This window comes from Ipomoea nil, unplaced genomic scaffold (assembly GCF_001879475.1).
Source record: "Ipomoea nil cultivar Tokyo-kokei standard unplaced genomic scaffold, Asagao_1.1 scaffold0684, whole genome shotgun sequence".
In the NCBI taxonomy this organism is placed as follows: domain Eukaryota; kingdom Viridiplantae; phylum Streptophyta; class Magnoliopsida; order Solanales; family Convolvulaceae; genus Ipomoea; species Ipomoea nil.
The window spans coordinates 1301585-1321550 of record NW_017617112.1 but is presented as its reverse complement, the minus strand read 5'-3'; the positions used below and the strand labels follow the sequence as shown (position 1 = coordinate 1321550).

At 35.8% G+C, this 19966-nt stretch overlaps 1 protein-coding gene across 1 annotated transcript in view; it reads right to left on the bottom strand.

Annotated features, from left to right (window-relative positions):
* LOC109175220 (glycine-rich protein DC7.1-like) overlaps positions 1–16727 on the bottom strand; it is a 76392-nt gene extending 59665 nt beyond the window's left edge. The window contains exon 1 of the mRNA XM_019324480.1: positions 16579–16727. Coding sequence (XP_019180025.1) covers positions 16579–16690 — 112 coding nt within the window. The 5' untranslated portion in view covers positions 16691–16727. The remainder of the gene's footprint in view (positions 1–16578) is intronic.
* Positions 16728–19966: the final 3239 nt, after the last annotated feature.

Below are 19966 nucleotides of genomic sequence, written 5' to 3'. Positions count from 1 at the left end.
TATCTTGAACTAGCTGGATACTCGTGCTACACGTCGCAGTTTGAACCAAAGAATATCAAAGAAGCCTTAACCGACGAACACTGGATCAAGGCCATGCAAGAAGAATTGGGGCAATTCGAAAGGAACAAGGTATGGACTCTAATTCCTAAACCGAATAACGTAAATGTTGTAGGTACAAAGTGGATTTTTCGAAACAAGACTGACGCAACTGGCAATATAGCTCGCAATAAAGCAAGACTAGTCGCTCAAGGGTATTCCCAAATTGAGGGAATTGACTACGACGAAACGTTTGCTCCAGTGGCTCGCCTGGAATCCATCCGATTGCTACTCTCCATTGCCTGTGCTTTAAAGATCAAGCTCTTTCAGATGGATGTTAAAACAGCCTTTCTAAATGGCTATCTCACAGAGGATATATATGTTGCACAACCAAAAGGGTTTGAAGACCCGCAACATCCAGATTATGTATACAAGCTTCAAAAAGCTCTATACGGGCTAAAACAAGCTCCAAGGGCCTGGTACGAAAGACTTGCCCAATATTTACTTCAGAATAATTACAAACGAGGAGGTTCGGACAAAACCTTGTTCATAAAACGATCAGGTAAACACATAACCATTGCTCAAGTTTACGTTGATGATATTGTGTTTGGGTCCACACAAACTGGTGAAACGGACAAACTGGTCAAAGTTATGCAACAAGAGTTCGAAATGAGTATGATCGAAGAGCTAACTTATTTTGTAGGATCACAGGTCAATCAGTCAAAAGAAGGGATCTTTATTTCTCAAGCGAAATATGCGAAAAATCTCATATCAAAATTCGGTCTTGAATCTGCGAAAGATGCCAGGACACCCGTCTCAACAACTACAAAATTATCTAAAGACAATCAAGGAACTTCCGTTGACTCCACATTGTACAGGAGCATGATTGGTAGTCTATTGTACCTAACGGCTAGTAGACCTGACATCATGGTAAGTGTTGGTATGTGTGCACGCTATCAAGCAGATCCAAAGGAATCGCACTTGAAGGCAGTCAAACGTATTATAAAATACGTTAAAGGTACAATTAATTATGGTATTTGGTATTCCACTGACACTAATCTTAGTCTTACAGGTTTTAGTGATGCTGACTGGGCTGGTAACACCGATGATAGAAAAAGCACGTCTGGAGGATGTTTCTTTATTGGGAAAAATCTGTTTGCCTGGCTGAGTAAGAAGCAAAATTCAATATCGCTTAGCACTGCAGAAGCTGAGTACATAGCTGCAGGCAGTTGTTGTACACAACTGCTTTGGATGCGTCAAATGCTGTCCGATTACGGGTTTGATCAGAAAAATATGGTCCTCTTCTGCGACAACACGAGTGCGATCAATATATCTAAAAATCCGGTCCAACACTCCCGGACGAAGCACATAGACATCCGTCATCATTTCATCCGTGAACTAGTTGAAGAAAAAGAAATTAAGTTAGAATACATTCCTACTGACAAAAATCTTGCAGATTTATTTACGAAACCATTAGACAAATCCAGGTTTGAACTACTTCATGCAGCCCTTGGAGTTTGTACGATTAATGTCTGAATTCTCCAGCAGGTATTTTTTAATTTAATTTTTTATTTTATTTTGAACTAACTGATTAATTGTTTTACGTGCGTGTTTCTGTTACCAGGGACAAAGGAATACGAATTTTTTTGGGATTAATTTAATATTTCCGGTCTTCCTTATCTATTTATGAATTACTATTTTTTTCCTTGGGGTGTTTTACTCTTTTTTTTTTTTTTTTTCGGATGTCTCATGCTTGCATCTAGAAGACTAATTCTAGTCAAACACCAACAAACTCTCCTTTTTCCACTCATCTACAAACCCATGTATATCATTATATCTATCCTAGCCATCAACTCTCTCACGCCTTTTCAAGTTAGACATCAAATCAACCCATTACTTTTTGTCTCTCTTGGTCTTCCCCTCTAACCCGAGATCACCACCATCATCTTCATCTCTTCACCTTCCACTATTGTTGCTCACTACAATCTACACCCATAAAAAATCCTTTTCTCACCTACATAACTTGATCCGAAAGAGCCAACCTATTTCGAAAAATCATTGATGTCGAGTTTCCCTTAACTCCTGAAGCTACCGATAAGGTTCTTGCAACAATTAAATCAGATGGGTTTCTACTGGAAGGGCTCACGGACAAAGAACAGAGGCAAATGCTTGCTCTAGCTCTCCATATCTCAGCCACACCTTGGCCGTTTCCACCTGTGTCAGCCGCTGTCCCAGATTCCACTCTTCCCGGTCCAGCGTCTCTTGCCTCATCTCAGACAGTGGTACTCCCTGCCCTTTCTTCGCCCTTAAACACACCTAGAAAAATTGATTTTTATGTATCTCTGCCTGATCAATTTGTGTCTCCCATATCTCATGATGTTTTTGATGTTCAAACTCTGCCTGTACCTGGTGATCCTTATGATCCTTTGTCTCACAATTTACCTAGGGAAAATGTTAATTTAGTTGCTTTATCTGACTTAGTAAATTCCTTGCCATCTGCGTTTTCCATTCGAAATGTTGCCCAACATGTGTCTGTTCCAACCGTGTCTTGTTCGGCCTTTTCTATCCCCATTACTATTGCTACGTCTAAAAGTCACTCTGATCCTGTACCCATTCCTGTTACATCTACGCAAGAATCGGTTCCCATTATCTCTGTTCCTATTGCTAAATCTTCCCGAAAGGGAAAGGATAAAATCTCTGTTTCAGGTACTGCAGAAAAGAGAGGATTATCACAGTTGGATGATGTTGAAACTCAAATTGACCGTAAACTTCAACGGAGGAGTTCCACATTGCCACCCAGAACCACTCGGTCAAGAGCCCAAGTTGACACACATGCTGTTCCTACGCCATCTGGCTCCAAATCGAAAGGATCAAGCAAGGTCTACAAACCGCATCTTCTGTCTCTCGATTTATTTGTTGTTTGGAAAACTCATGACAACCGAGTTTTCATCGCCGAAAAATCCATCAATGAAGAGGATTTGGCTGCCAAGTGCAATATTATCCCGTTGTTACGTGATCAAAATTTGCTTGCCTCTCTACGCCATATTGGTCCCTACTCTACATGGTTGACAGTAGAATTTTACACAAATTTGACCTTGGACACATTCACTGAAGGCTCAGCACGATTGCATCAATTTTTCATTCGTGGCACTTGGTATCCTTTCGGGCCTACTGAGATTAATGCATATTTGGGCTCACCAAATCATCCTGCTTCTCCGAATCCTAGTCCTCACTTGTTGGCAACTGCACTCACTCATAATAAAATGGTTTCATGGCCGAGTGATGGAATTTCAAGCTTGAAGCTCACAACTGTCTACTCCGTGTTTCTTCGCCTTGCATCGGCGAATTGGGTCTCGGCAGTCCGTCGCCATCAAGTACCAGAACATCTAGTTGGCCTTATATACAAAATCAGGAACCGTCTTCCGTTCAATCTCGGCATGGTTATTTTCTCTCACTTAATGTCTTTTTTGCAGAAGAAAGAAGCCAAAGTCCATCTCCCTTTTCCGTGTTTGATTTATGGGGTGATTCAAGACCATGGTTTTAAGCCCTATAAGGAAGAAGTGATTACAACTCCTGACAATGCTTACATTTTTTATGATCGACTTACACAACGGGGTCATTATGATGATCGAGCTTCACTTGATCAGCTTCCTGCTATTCCACCTCCAGCGCCACTGGTTTCTGCGCCAGCCTCATCTACTGACACTGCGTCAGCTTCTTGTCCAGGCTCAAGACTGGTTCCCAAAGAACCCCCAACATTGGTTGATCGCAGGCAGATTGTGCTCACTCTTGAGGCCTCTATTGCCCAAAACAATCGGTCACCTCTCAACAAGCAACCATCTCTGGCCTTGCAAAGCTTCGTGATGCACAGCTCGAAGAAATCGCTCGCATGGAAGCTATTCACGCTCGGGTTTTAGCTGACACTGGAGCTGCTTCCTCGGATTCTGACTCTGAAGATGAAGAAAATGATTCAGACTCGGGCACCCCGTTTGCACGGTAAATCTAATCCACTATTTGATGTTCACCTTCCTTTGTCATTTATTTGGTAAAAGGGGAAGTAAGGAGTAAGGAGTAAGGGGGAGTATTCTGAGTATTCTACTTTTTTTTTTACTATGGTATGGTTTTATTGGCTATTTTGGAAGGGCTATTTTTGGAAGTGTTATTGCTAGTCAGTATGGTAATAATGGACTTATATTAGTTAGGGGGAGTAATAGTAGTGTTTATGCTCCTAACAATCTGTATGGATATTTTTGGTTTGGTATCTCGCATGCACAAGTTAATCGGTGATATGGTATGCTATGATTTCAATGCTTCTGTGTGTGATTCAAGAATTGAAGATTTTTTCAATTAGATTCTCTATTCACAAGTGGTCCAAAAGAATTTAATTTGTTAATTGTTTTCTAAATGTCTATGATATGTTAAGTACCTATACTAAGGGCTATAAATAAAATTTAAATTGATTTTTGCCCAAAGTATTTGATACTCAAGTTTTCCAAATAAAATGTCAAAGGGGGAGATTGTAAGTGTAAAATAAATTTACACTATTGGCTATTTTATTGGCTTTACTAGATTTAAATTAAAATAGTATTGTTAGTGTTAATTCTTTTATGGACCATGTGAATACATAATTAGTGGCCAGAATGGATTGTTTATTTGAGTCTACGGTGAAGCTTTCAAAGAACAAAATGAGTGGTTGTGGCTTATTCGAACAGTGGAAGGCTAAGGAAGAGGCTACAATTGAGGATCAAAACAAAATGCTCATGAAGCACTATAAAAGCACACTGCTCGAATGAAGACGTTGCCAATTTGATTCTTACACATTGCGAGAGCTATCCTGAATTTACAAAGCTATTTTATGTTTTAATGTGATTTATGATTTAATTCTTAAGAGTATTTAAATTGTACTACATGATCAGTACGTGGTACTGCTGAAGCAACTTGTGAAGATTGTTCGGGTATTCGTGTGTCAGTCCTGGATAGGTGTTAGAAAGAGTGGTAGTGGTAAAGGCTGGAGGCCGTCTTCATTTACCTCTTGTAATACTCCTTTTGGTGAACATCTATAGTGGATTGGGCAGACGTGGGTTGCCCCGCAGACGTAGGAGAAGGAGCTCCGAACTGCGTAACAATTTCTTTGTGTTTTTAATTTACTTTTTGCTTTCTGCAGTTATTATTTATACTTGCACAAACAAGTTTAATTAATTAACTAAATTGGTGCATAACTAATTAACAAGTAAAAACACATAGCTTTTATATTTCAAGTGTTACGGTGCAATTTCATAATTATCTGTTGGTCTCCGATGGGGAAGACCGTCAGTCTCCCATCGGAGACATTTTTTTTAATCTTCTTTTTATTTATTTTTTAATTTTATTTAATTACTTGTTGGTAACCTGCTACTACAGGTCACTTGGGACAAATTGCATGATTTTATCATGTTGAATGGTTCAATTACACTTTTTTTTTTTAAAGTTGAGTGGTTTAATTACATTTTCACGTTTCATTCGATGACTAATTTGACCCTTATTCCAAATATATATAATGCAGAGAAGTACGCATATATGTACGTTGGTAATATTTCACTACATGCATTATTATTATTATTATTATTATTATTATTATTATTATTATTGTTGTTGTTGTTGTTGTTGTTGTTGTTGTTGTTATTGTTGTTGTTCTAAAGAATATTCTACACAAAATAATTTCCGTAAGTCATATCACTCTGAAACTTTGTTCACTTACTTCCTAGTAAATCACTCACCTTATAATAAGTCAAAATGTTATCACGGAATTCTTTAGTTATTTAATTGTCATATCCTTCTTAAAATAAAGTAATCATAAATAAACATACAATTTAATCACAATATCAAATTACGAATTAAACATAGACTGAACTCGACCGACTCAGACAATGCACAATCGACACTATTGAAGCATACACTCAGCCACTAAGATTCTGAGATTTCACCAGCTCCGTGACCTAACATTTTAATTAATTAATTTTTTTAAACTTTTGATTTAGTCTAATCTCATCCATAATATAATGGGGTTTCCTCTTCTTGTCATGTCATATTTACGACTCTTTAAAAAAATTTATTTATATTACAGTAAATTGATTAATCTACGTACGTAAAATCTAGAACAAACCAACCATTAAAATAAACATTTCTATGAACTGTATATTCCTTTTTTTAATATATACTCATTTGATATTGAGCGGTACTATTCTACTTTTATATTATACTACTAGTTTCATCCGTGCATTTCCCGAAATAAATTTGTTATAATATTTTAAAATTATTTAAACCAATATACAATTATATAAATTATAACAACAGATATTATATAGTGTAATAATTGATGAAACGGACTGGACCGATTATGTTTTCTGATGTTATCTTTACTTGAATTCGAGCAAATAATTGCCTAATTACATGTGCAATGCGCAAATATTTTTTTTTTTTTTTTTTTTTTTTGGTGTACCCAGGATTTTCGCCGTTAGACAAAGTGACTAATTCCCTAGCTAAATTGTAATCACCTCTTTTGGGTGGGACAACTGGCCTGTAGATTTAAGGATGTTACATACCCAAAGTCAAAGATCGAACCCTTGATCTTTGGTTAAGGATGGATATGGATAAAAATAGTATTATATATTTAGATAATAAAATTAAATATAAATTATAAACAATTCTAATATTTGAAAGTGTACATTTATTTGATTATAAGATTAGTGCAAAAGTATTACTCAATTAATTGAATAATATATGACTCATTTGCCTGCAACTATCTTAAATATTGATATATAATATGATTTATGTAATTATATTATTACTAAAATAAATATGAAAAACAAGGAGAAATAATTTAATTGTAATTATTATAAAAATACTAGTTTTTTACGCGCATTGCGCGATTGGGATAATGCCCAATGTTTTTTTAATAAGTACTTTAAAGTATATAAAGGCAAGATTATTTTCAAAAAAAATATATATATATAAAGGCAAGATTATATTGAAATTGTTCATGCATAGATAATTGAATGTTGAATTTGCGTATTTAAATAGGTAATTCTAAGTTTACAAATGCAAGATAATATAGTCAAAATTGATTATAATTATCAATAAAATAATTGTATAGGTATGGTGGGAACCAAATACGGGACATAAGAGAGAGCAAATAAAAATCGGGGCATAAAATATTAAATATATACTAATAATTTTTTTGAATAAAGACATTGTAGACACATAATTCTAAATTAAAAAAATGCATATATATTATTTTTTGTTGTAGCTACTAAATTATTATTTATACCAACTTTGATTGGGATGAGGTTCGAACCTAAGACCTTTCTTATTGGAATCAATGAGTAAGTTAACGGTGAACTAACCGGAATTAACGGAAAAGATAATATTTAACAGAAAAGTTAATGGATAATCATATTCATTAAAGATAAATTAGGAAATCTTAAGGAAAAATTAAAATCTGATTAATCTGAGCCATTCATTTGATTAAAAAATTTGACCGCCATTTTTTCTACCCATTATAGGCCTAACTCTCTTGGGCTCTTATTAGTATAGTAGAAATTCAACGACCCATGTTTAGCTTAATTGCCATTATAATTATTAGTCAATTATTATTAGGTAATTATACTAATATTTGTGCAATTATAATTTTATACCTTAAGTTTAGTTTAATTACCATAATAATTATTAGTCAATTATTATTAGATAATTATACTAATATCTGTGCAATTATACTTTTCATCATATACTAATTGTAATTAATAATTAAAAATATCAACAACCAATGTTTAATTGTAATTATACTAATATCCATGTAATTTTAATTTAATTAACATAATAATTAATTCCTTAATTACATTAATATAATAATTATTAGTCAATAAAACTAATATTTGTGTAATTAATTCTTTAATTATCATAATATATAATTATTAGGTAATTATACTAATATTGTGCAATTATACTTTTATACCTTCAGAGAACACACGCACACATTCAAAAATTAATTATAATAATTATAAAAAAAAATTCAAGAACTCATATTTAATTGTAATTATATTATTATTATTATTATTATTATTATTATTATTATTATTATTAATTATTATTATTATTATTATTATTATTATTATTATTATTATTATTATTATTAATACGGTAATTATTAACGTAATAATTATTAAAAAAATCAAGAACTCATATTTAATTGTAATTATATTATTATTATTATTATTATTATTATTATTATTATTATTATTATTATTATTATTATTATTATTATTATTATGGTAATTATTAGCTTAATTAACACAATAATTATTAGTCAATTATACTAATATTCATATAATTATTAGCTTAATTGCCATAATAATTATTAGATTTCATATAGTAATAGCAATTACCATAATAATTATTAGATTTTATATAGTAATAGTTTGTGAGGTAGTTTTGGCTGGAAGTTAAAAAGTAGGATTTTGGTTTTATTAGTAGTATAGATAGATATATAGTACTAGCTCGAGAGGTAGTTTAGGCAGAAAGTTGTAAAAGTAGGATTTTGTTTTTATTAATAGTATAAATTACACTTTTATTTTCTATTAATATGATATGTTCTGGTTAATTCAAAAAAAAAAATGAGTATCAATTTTTTAACTTAGTTTTTCTTTTTAATAAAGTTTAGAAATGTCATGCAATGTTTTTTCGATATGAGTACTTGGCCAAAAGACAAAACGAAAATATATATATGCTACTTAAACCGTGACCGACCCCAAGAAGTGGGTGGACAGTTAGAGCCATTTAACCAAGCTTGCTCATCTTGCCTGTACTCGAGCACCGAGCTCGGCCATGGATGCTCTAGGACGAGCACTGAGCTTGGCTTTGGCCGCTCGAGGCTGAGCACCGAGCTCGGCCTTGGCCGCTCGAGGTAGAGTGCTGAGCTCGGCCTTGGCCACTCCAGGTCGAGTGCTAAGCTCAGCTTTTAACATTTAGGCCGAGCGCAACTTCAGAGCCTCGAGGATCAGCCTTTGGTGCATGAGGATGCGACCGCTTAGGTCAGCCTTGGTCCTAATCTCGGGCATTGGCTCGGGTTTCTTTGACTTGTCTCTTTGGGTTGGTTTGCCTCGAACTTGTTCACAATATATCCATCATCAGCCCCACACTCTTTGAGTTGTGAGAAATTGCCAGCGAGAGAGAGAGAGAGAGAGAGAGAGAGAGAGAGAGAGAGAGAGAGAGAGAGTAACTTCCTGAGTTACGATCCATTGTGACCTTGCTCTGACAGTCACGGTAACAAGGTGCTCGCCCACGATCGACATCCCAGAGGTGTAGACTTGATCTTTTGCTTTATGTTGTTAGGTCGTTAGCTGAACTTGAATAACATCCCACTTGATTGATTAATTACCCTCCTATCCTTTGCCTTTATGTTTTCCCCTTTGTTCATGCTCATTGGTGTTTCTTACTCTCTCGATGGTCGGCTTGAGTGCTATTTCGAGCACCGCCAAGGCGTTTTTTTTGGACTTAGCTCATCGAATCGTCACACGGTTCTCCTCTTGGGCGCAACTCGAAGGTGACCCATATGCTAAGCTCTCGATTTTCCTCCTTGACCGACCTCGGGGTCGGCCTTGAACCTTGTTGGGGTCGACTGTTGCTCGGCTTGGCTTCATGCCTTGTGGTCATGGTGCTCAGCCCGTCCTCGAGACTCGAGGTCTTGGTTGATTCTCACCTCTTTGATCATTTCTCTTGACTTTGGGGTGCCTCATGGATTGAGGTCGATGCCTCTCTTGCCTACACGGGCTCTGTGGTGCCTCATCGCCTTGTCGAGGCCCCATTCGTTCCTGCTTAAATTTCATTCATTTTCTTCGTAACAGCGATCGACCTCGAGGTCGGCTTGGGGCTCGACCTTAGCTTTTTCGAGCTTGGTTACGAGCTCTCTATGGGGCCTGTGGCTCAACCTTCAGCCCCCCGGGTTTGGACTTTGGGCCATTTAGATTGCTGAGCTATTGCTTGGCCCGGTGTAACACTTTTTTGAGGCCATTTTCTCCGAAATACAAGACCTTGGTTCCACCTTTGACATTGAGGTCGGGTTGCTTCTAAAGTATGTGATTGTGTCATGGACTCATTTATGATTTGTGTTTTTAGGTTAGTCTTTTTGGCCAAGGTGTGAACTCGACCAGAAGGCTCTTCTGTTCGGTGATAGGCAAGGTCAGGCCTTGTATCACCCCTAGGGCGTCAATCATTTTGGGCAAGGTGTGAGGTCGACCCAAAATAGCTCTTTCGTTCGACGATAGGCGGGGTCAAGCCTCGTATAGCCCTTAGTGCATTAGTCATCTTGGCGTAGGCTTGAGCTCGCGCGGCTAAAACAGCTCTTCCGTTCGGCAATAGGCGAGGTCGGGGATCTCGTATCACCCCTAGGTCACTAGTCATATTGGCCAAGGAAAGCTTGAACAAAATGGCTCTTCCGCTTGGTGATAGGTGAAGCCGAGCCTCATATCACCCCTAGGGCATTAGTTATCTTGGTCGAGGCTTGAGCTCAACCAAAGTGGGTCTTCTATTTAGTGATAGGCGAGGTCGAACTCAATACTGCCCCTAGGGTGTTAGTGTGAGACAGTAAGGTTGGTTAAGGGTTTCTTAGGGAACCTTAGAGGTCGGCGTCCTCCCCCGCCTCCCCCTTTCATGTAGTAAAATGAGTGCCACGACGAAATTTTGCTATATTTACCGTGGTTGGACCACCTTACAAAATGTATCGCTGGGAGAATTTGAGTTGATGCTCGCGGTTCCAAAACTTATCTACCAACTTCCCCTTCATGGTCTTGAACTTTAGCTGTCGGGTCAGACCATGGCTGCCACGATGTATGAACCTTTCCAATTCTAGGCGAACTTACCCCTGGCTAGGGGTTGGCTTGCCTCACGCCTCCAGTAGTCGTGAACCTTGGAGTAACGAGGTCAAACCCTTTTTTCATGATGAGCCTTGGTTTGGTGTTGGTAGTTCTCAGCTCGGACTATGGCAATCTCTCCGTGTTGTAGTCGGGATTGTATTCTTTGATTCTCCTAGAGGGTATAACCACCTCGCTTGGTGCTCGTGCCTCAAACCCCTAGCATAGTGAGAAGGGGTTCCCCTATAACCTTCCTCGTCGCGGTCCAATATGCCTAGAGAATGACTTTGGGGTTGGCTGACCTTGATCTAATTAACCTCGACGTCGGCTTGGCTATTCGGCTTGAGCTCGGGCCCCACAAGATGAATCCCTTAGTGCGAGTTTGGTAACTCATGACTTCGGTTTCTTAGAATGGGCCAAGCCATTTAGCATGAGATCATAAAACCATGACCTCAATTTCGTCGCAAGTAAGTCGAGCTTGGCCACAAGTCAAAGAAATGTGAGCTCTTCGTCATAAAATCGCAACTTGAACCTCTTAGAGTAAGGTAATCCTTTCGGCATGAGGTCGAAAAGTCATGACCTTGGATTTGTGGATAGAGACTAGTTCTTAGACCCGACCCCAACCATCTTGAGTCGGGCACAAGTTGAGCTTAGCCACAAGCTAAGGTAAGGTGAGCTCGTCACCATAGAACCATGAGCTTAGTGGGGTGAGCTAGGACCTCTCTCCTCTCTCGAGGGATTGAGGTCGACATATGGGATCGCACTAGGCAAATTGATCCCAAAATCATTCTTGGTCGGGCTCCGAGGTCGACATATAGGATCGGGCCCCCTTTGAGCTATATAACGCTTCAGTGGGACTTGACAAATCATGATCTTGACCGCTCAGGGGCAAGACGAGCTTTTCAATGTGATCTCATGAGGTTGGCCATCCGTTATAGGTCGAGTCCTTAGGTGTGCGCTCAGCGGCTTAGGAGAATGGGAGTCACTCGATGAGTTCGGCAAGCCATGAGCTTGGCATCTCGGAGTGAGTTAAATCCTTCACCATGAGCTCGATAAGTCACGAGCCCGACTTCCCGAAACGAGGCATTCGCATGGGTTCAACAAATCATGACCTCAACTTCGCAAGGCAAGGAATGTTCTTCAACACAAGCTTGGCTTCTTGGAAGACGGGAGAAGGACGAGCCCTTCGGCGTGAGCTCAGAAAATCATGAGCATGTCCACTCGGTACAAGACGAGTCCCTCAATGTGTGCTCGACAAAAGTAGGGTTCAATCAAATTGAGGTCGGGTATGAGCCAAATTAATGCTAACTCGAGCCCGTCTCCCTTCTCATGGAATTGAGGTTGACCATCCGGAGTGAATGAGGCCCTTCGGCGTGGTCTAGGCTCTTCGGGAGAACATTATTCCTTCAGAGTAGTACCACCTCCTCCTCGCCTATCTAACAGTCAGGGCGAGTTGACCTCCCTATCAACTCGAGCTCCTCAAGTCTCGTACCAACCTCACGATGAGTGTTTAGCGAGTTACAGCCCTGTTGAGGCCATTTCCGCTCTTGGTGACATAGGTGTTGAGAAAATCGCAAGGGTTGCAAGAATTGAACCTTGGCCTCGCAAGGGTTGTATGTCAAGCTCTCAATGAAAGCACCAATGGTGGAATTAATTAACCCGTGTAGCCTAAATTGATTAAAACCAATTATTAATGGAATAAAGATAAAAGTATTGATGAGCTTAAGGGACCAAAGTTTTGTATATTTCAATGTGAATTGTGTTGTCCTAACAAAGGCAAAGGGGAAATATATATATATATATATATATATATATATATATATATATATATATATATATATATATATATATATGTATATATATATATATGTATATATATATATATATGTATATATATATATATATATATATATATATATATATATATATATATATATATATATATATATATATATATATATATGTGTGTGTGTGTGTGTGTGTGTGTGTTATTTTTAACCCGTAACCGCCCCGAGAAAAGTGTGGGTGATTAGAGCCCTTTGACCAAGCATGCCCATCTCGTCCACGCCCACCCAGGTCTTAGCCGCTTGAGGTCAAACACCGCGGCCTTGACCGCTCAAGGCTGAGCAGCCTTGGCCATTTTAGGCCAAACACCGAGCTTGGCCTTGGCCACTCCAAGACAAGCGTTGAGCCGGCCTTGGGCCCCTATTTTGGGGCCAAAAGGCCGGTTACAATGGTCAGCCTTCGATACACGGGGCCGCGACCGCTGGGGTGGGCCTCGGGGCCAACCTAGAGATTGGCTCAAGTTCCTTTGACTTGTCTCCTCGGGTTGATTTGCGTCGAACTCATTCCCAATATATCTATCAATTTTAAGAAGATGGTAAAACGTATTTTAGAACTTCAAGGAACAAAAATTGTTTAGAAGATGTGAATGCGAAGGTTATATATATATATATATATATATATATATATATATATATATATATATATATATATATATATAAAAGGAGGCCGGGTGAAATCCAAAAAGTCTAGCTGCTTCTCATTGGAACCATCTTAGATTGGTGATAAGTCTTGAATTAGCTCATAATTATGCTCCGTTTGTACAAATTTTTGAGTGAATGCTAGGTGATTGTGCAAGAATGAAGCTTATTTTAGGTGTTTATAGGTTGAGGAAAGGAAATGTAGACTTGGGCATGCAGGAGCTTAAAATGAGGAAAAATCAAGATGATATTAAGGCAAAGTGGTTCAAAAAAATGGAAGGGCAAAATCATAGCAATGATCAACGGAGCATCAAAGCGAAGGAGAAGCAAAAAAAAAAAAAAAAAAAAAAAAAAAAAAAACGTGACACCGATGTTTGTTGTTCTGCCCGTCACGATGGGGTTCACGGCATGACCCCAATCGTGACGAGCAGACATCATTTCTGAAGTTGGGGTTCACGCCGTGACCGCCATCGTGACTAGGCATTCTAGAATAAGCGGTTTATTTGGTGCAAGAGCAGTAGTATAAATAGGATTAGGCTTTATTTTTAAGTTATCTTTTCAATTTAAAAAGTCTCCCTCTACATTTTCTTTCACCGCAAACCATCTTAGGGTAGAATCCATTGTAATCCATCAACATTTGGAAGATTTAGATGAAGTTTATCATTTGTAATCACAATTTCTACTTCAATTTTAAATTACATACTACGTACAAGTTCTATCAAGTTAAGTTCTCAATTCTTACTTTTCCATTTCACATAATTTGTAGTTTGAATTCATTTTGGATTATTTCAATTGCTTTTAGTTTGTAAATTCCATTATGAGTAATGAAACTAATTAGGGATTTAGATTGAATTGCTTTGTATGAATGTCAATATGAATTAAATTGGAAAACATAGGGCTTGCAATATCTTTAGAATGAATTTGATTATAAATTTGGTGAATTGTTTTGACTCTTGTATGGTTAGGGCCCAACTTTGCATGAGGATTTTGGATTTGGTGTCTCACTTATGTGAGTAGGGATTCACCATAGCCAAACATATCACATTTCTAACTCACTCTTGAGAAAGGGGAGTTGGAAAGGAAAGAGCACACAAGGTATTTGTTTAATTGCCTCACCTAGTCTAGTTGCCATGATAATGTGATTAGAATTTAGGTGATAACCCAATGACCATGAGAATGACATTGGTACTTGCTAAGCTCCCTCACTTTCATTCTTGATCTTTGCTTGACTTAGAAACTTAGGACATTATTCTCATTTATGCAAAGTGGTTTTATCTAAATCCTTTCTTTCAATATTGTCTTTTACTTGATTCATTTCTTTATCTTAAACTTGTTCTCTATGCGAATAAATATTTCTTTTTAGTTTACTACAGTAGAAAAAAATTCAAATTGGGATAAATAAATTTCTCATAGAACATAGAACAAGATGAGCGCAAGCAGTATAGGCGGAGAATTAATACATTTCAAACCCCCCATATGAGAAGGCGAATAAATTGTTAGAATTTTTAGCATAAAATAGCAATTAACTACTGGAAATTATGGAATTTCCGACCACCTGAAGTGATCTTAAATCAAGTTGATACCAAAAAGTGGTCGGAAATAGCAACAAAGGTTTTTCCGGATACCAAAAGTGATCGGAACAAGGCTTTCAACTTGATTTAAGATCACTTTCAGGTGGTCGGAAATTTCATAATTTCCAGTAGTATTAGCTTTAAACACTCAATAATCTTATGTTTAACCCCTCTCTACTCAATTTCCTTATAGTCATTCCTAGAGAACGACACTCACTAAAACTCACACTAAAGACCAACTTTCAATTGGGTTATATATGAAGTGAACGCAAAGGTTAAAGAAACGGAAATAAGTGTATGGCAACCTGATGTTTTATTTATGATAAAGATAATGCGTAGGTGATACACTTCACTACATGCATTATACTATTTTACAGATTGCGACAATTTCTAAGAGATTTCACACGCAGGTACGGATGGCAATATAGTAGAGGTACACCACACCGTACTCCTCACGCATTAGCGGTGAGGCTTAGCTTAAGGCTTGGCTGCTTCCATGGCCTGCCCCTTGTATGAGCAGCACATACTGCAGCCGCCGTGGTGGTGGCCATGGCCGCAGCAACCGTGTTCGCACCCTCCACCGCCGTGGTGGTGCTTGTCATCTCCGACAACCCCATTTGCTTTCTCAGCTTTTGTTGCTGCACCGCCAACATATAGATGGGTATAATTAGTTAATCAAATTTCATAAAATTAAGGTTCAAAAATTGTATATTCCCATAGAATTAAGGGAAAGTCTTTTTTTTTTTTTTTTTTAAAGGCTCATGATTCATATATGTTCCACATACGGGGTTTTATACTAATATAAATACATCCAACTACTATATATGTAATGTGATGTCACATCTGTTACCATTCTAAATGGCTAGCCACAAGTTCGATCAAACCCCAGTGGTAGGATAAATATAGAACATTTATTTACTACCTTGTAAATCAAAAATAGACCCCCGCCACTTATAATTATACATCCAAATAGTCACTTAAATATCATTTTAGCTAATTTAAGTGATTCAAAAAAAATGTTATTTTAGCTAATTTTTACAATTTGAGTGTTTAGTAAATAGTTGTTAGCTGATTGGGTTAGTGAGTTTGACTAGTTGATAGCATTAGCTGATTGTAGAAAGATCTTTGGTAAATTAGTTGTTAGCGGATAGATTACATACAATGTAACTTTTTCAAAAAGCTGATTTGATTAACTTTTTTAATTGTAACATTTTGGAGTAATACGCAATTACATAAAAACTAATTAATCAAACACTTACATTGACTATTTAATTAAGTCAAACAGTTAATTATAGTCAAATAAACAAAAATTGACAGATAAGTTAACTATGTTATCAAATATGGCCAATATAAAAATAATATATAAAACACCAACACCTAGTCACCGACGCACGCAAAAGCCAACTAGAAGTTCGAATGTCATTTTTATAGTATGAGTGTTGAAAAATTAAAATGAATTGCATTCTGATCTTAGATTTTGGATACTAAAATGTTTGAGATTGCTACTCGAAGCTAAAAAGAAGAAAAAAAAAAAAAAAAAAAAAAAAAAAAAGAAATTTAAGTTGTAGACTAGCTTGTAGCGTATGTGAATTATGTTAAACTTACGATTAAATGAAGTAGTAGTCGTCTCGGCCATTTCCCTGGCCGTAACCTCGGAAGCGATCATGAGAGACACGACCAAAGAAAGGCCGAGGAGAACAACAACCTTTGAACTCATTTTATGTTTTTTACTATGTAAGATTGATAGTTGAAGGATGAAGAAAAATGAAGAACTCACGAGTGTATTTATAGGACGTGCGGGAAATTAAGAAGAAAAAAAATTGTACTCCGTATAATATTTCCTATTCATGTGGAGTCCTTGTTTGGCAAAAAATATATCTAGGACGGGAATAATGGAAATTCTACTTATAATAATATCTAACTATACATAAAATGTGGGAGAAAGTGGAGTTGTTATACCATGGACCAGGTCCACCTTGCCTTACGCTTAATGTATAGAATTGTATAACATGATGTACAGAAACACATAACAAGATATATGCATATGTTTTCTATTTTTTTTTTTTTTTGAAAATGCATATGTTTTCTATTTTACTTATTCTCAAATCTGATTTGTGTAAATAATTTATGTCATATATGCACATAATTTCATAATACAAGACATAAATTTGCAAAATAAGACACAATATGTTGTGTTATACAACTACTAATCAACTTCAGGTACAGAATCCTTGCATAATGTACAAAATTGCATAAAATGATGTACAGAAACGCATAACACGAGATACATACACATGATTTCAATTTTACTACGAGATACATACACATGTTTTCTATTTTACTTATGCTCATATCTGATTTAGAGTTAATCAACAATTTGGTCCCTCAATTATTAGTGAACTGTCAATGTATTCACTCAATTGCTTATTAATCGATTTGGTCCCCGAAAATAATTATTTTAAGTCGATTTAGTCCCTCCGGTCGTCGATTTGGTCCTCGAAAACAATTATTTTTAGTTGATTTAGTCCCTCTGGCCGTCGACGGAAGACGGCCTGAGGGACTAAATCGACTAAAAATAATTATTTTCGGGGACCAAATCGATGAATAAGAAATTAAGGGACTACATTGACAGTTCGCTAATAATTGAAGGACCAAATCGTTCATTAACTCTTTGATTTATGTAAATAATTTATGTCCTATAGACATATAATTTCATAATACAAGACATAAATTCGTAAAATAAGAGACACAATATGTTTTGTGTTATACAACTACTAATCAATTTCAAAATATGCTTAATGTACAGAATTGCATAACATGATGTACAAAAACACATAACACGAGATACATACACATACTTTATTAAAAAAAAAATTAAAAGAAAAAAACTTCTGTAACACGAACTGAACAACAAACGAACGCTGTTAAAATTAAAGTTCAAAACTGCGTCAGACCCTAGTCCACGGTAGTGTAACGATTGCTCATAATCTATCCCCTTCTTCATTAATTTATTAATTATGTTCCTTTTATTTAATGCATCTGATATTTTGTTTAAAACATTATACTATGAGAAATTATTAGACTTAATTCAAATCTACCATCTACTACAGTGTATATATATATATATATATATATATATATATATATATATATATATAATAAGTTTCAATCCAGGTTATACTCTTGATTTTTGTCCCTTTTTTCTGTTAAATTTTTTTGTACCTTATGCTATAAAAGTTGTACTACATAATTTTTTGGACAAAAATATCCCTGCCGTTATAACTTCTGTTATCTTTCCACACTATTATTACTATGTGTGCATACACAATAATTTTTTCTTACATCCTTCAATGGTAAGTTTTAATTCATTTAGGTTTTAATTAAAATGTTACCATAGTTATATATAGTAATTTATCATTCTATAATTTTTAGCTCAAAAATATTAATACGAATTATACAATTATATATATATATATATATATATATATATATATATATATACACACACACACACACACACTATTATTTTAAAAAAAATAATATAACTAAGATTTTAATATTTATTTTTAATATTGGGCATATTTTTTTGCGCATGGCGCATATAAAATACTAGTATATATTAATAAGAGCCAAAGAAAGTTAAGCATATAATGAATAGGAAAAATGACCGTCAAATTATTAAATCAAATGAATGGTTCAGATTGTTCAAATTTTAATTTTTTCTTGAGATTTCTTAATTTATTTTTAATTATATGATTATCCATTAACTTTTCTCTTAAATATTATCTTCTCCGTTAATTTTCATTAATTCACCGTTCAAAAGAAAAGCACACAAATCCTTATAGAATTATAATATTAAAATCTTAATAGAACTCTAACCCACAAATCCTTATAGAATTATAACTCACCATTAGTCTAATTCTAATATAGAATTATAACTACACCACGCAAAAAGAAAGAGAACGAAGAATTGAATAAAGAAATAGAGATGGCAGTATGTGTATGTACCACCGTCAATTTTGCAATTTTTGAAGCTAAATGTGCCTCTGGTAGGTTCAAAGTGAACTGTGATTTTGTAACTTCGCCGAACATTAAGAACCCGAATATTGCTATTCCACCAAATGAAACGAAGGCGACCAAAAAGCTATGAATTGGCAAGTTGAAGAAACAGTTTACAATGGTTTTTAAGGTACAATCTAATGAAATATAGGATCTATTAATTGATATTCACCTTAACATAATAAGAGATGGGAACCTTGAAGGTTCTCTCTTGGAGGAATAGATATTTGAAGGTGCATGGTTATGTGGTTTGCTGGGGGTTCTCATTACAAACCTAAATTATTATGCAACATAACATCAATGGAGAATTATGTGTTAAGACTTAGTCTGATGATCAGGCACAACATCAACTGGGAATTCTGCAGGTAAATAAACAAATTGTTGATGCAATATGCCAGATTGCCAGCACCCCCTCAAACTCAACCTTCTGTCACAATCCTCTCAAACTATATTAGTATATATTTAATATCTTATGCCATAATCTTTATTTGTTGTCCCGTATTTGGATTCAACCATACTCATACAATTATTTTATTAACAATTATAATCAATCTTGATTATATTATCTTGCATTTGTAAACTTAGAATTACCTATTTAAATACGTAAATTCACCATTCAATTATCTATGCATGAACAACTCCAACATAATCTTGCTTTAATATACTTAAATATGGGGCATTATCCTCCCATTGCGCGTATTAAAAAAAAAAAAAAAAAAAACTAGTTTTTAAAAATACAATTCAAATAATTTTAAGGTACAACTTTTTTAGTATTGGTATTAGATTTCACACACTGCGCGTTCAGTTGCTACTTGCTAGTGAAATTAATAAAAGATAATTTGGTTAGGGTAAACATCTCGGAGAGAATTGAATATTAGAGAATATAATGTTTCAAAAATATTTTGAAGTTTGAGAAAAAATTGGAATTATTTTC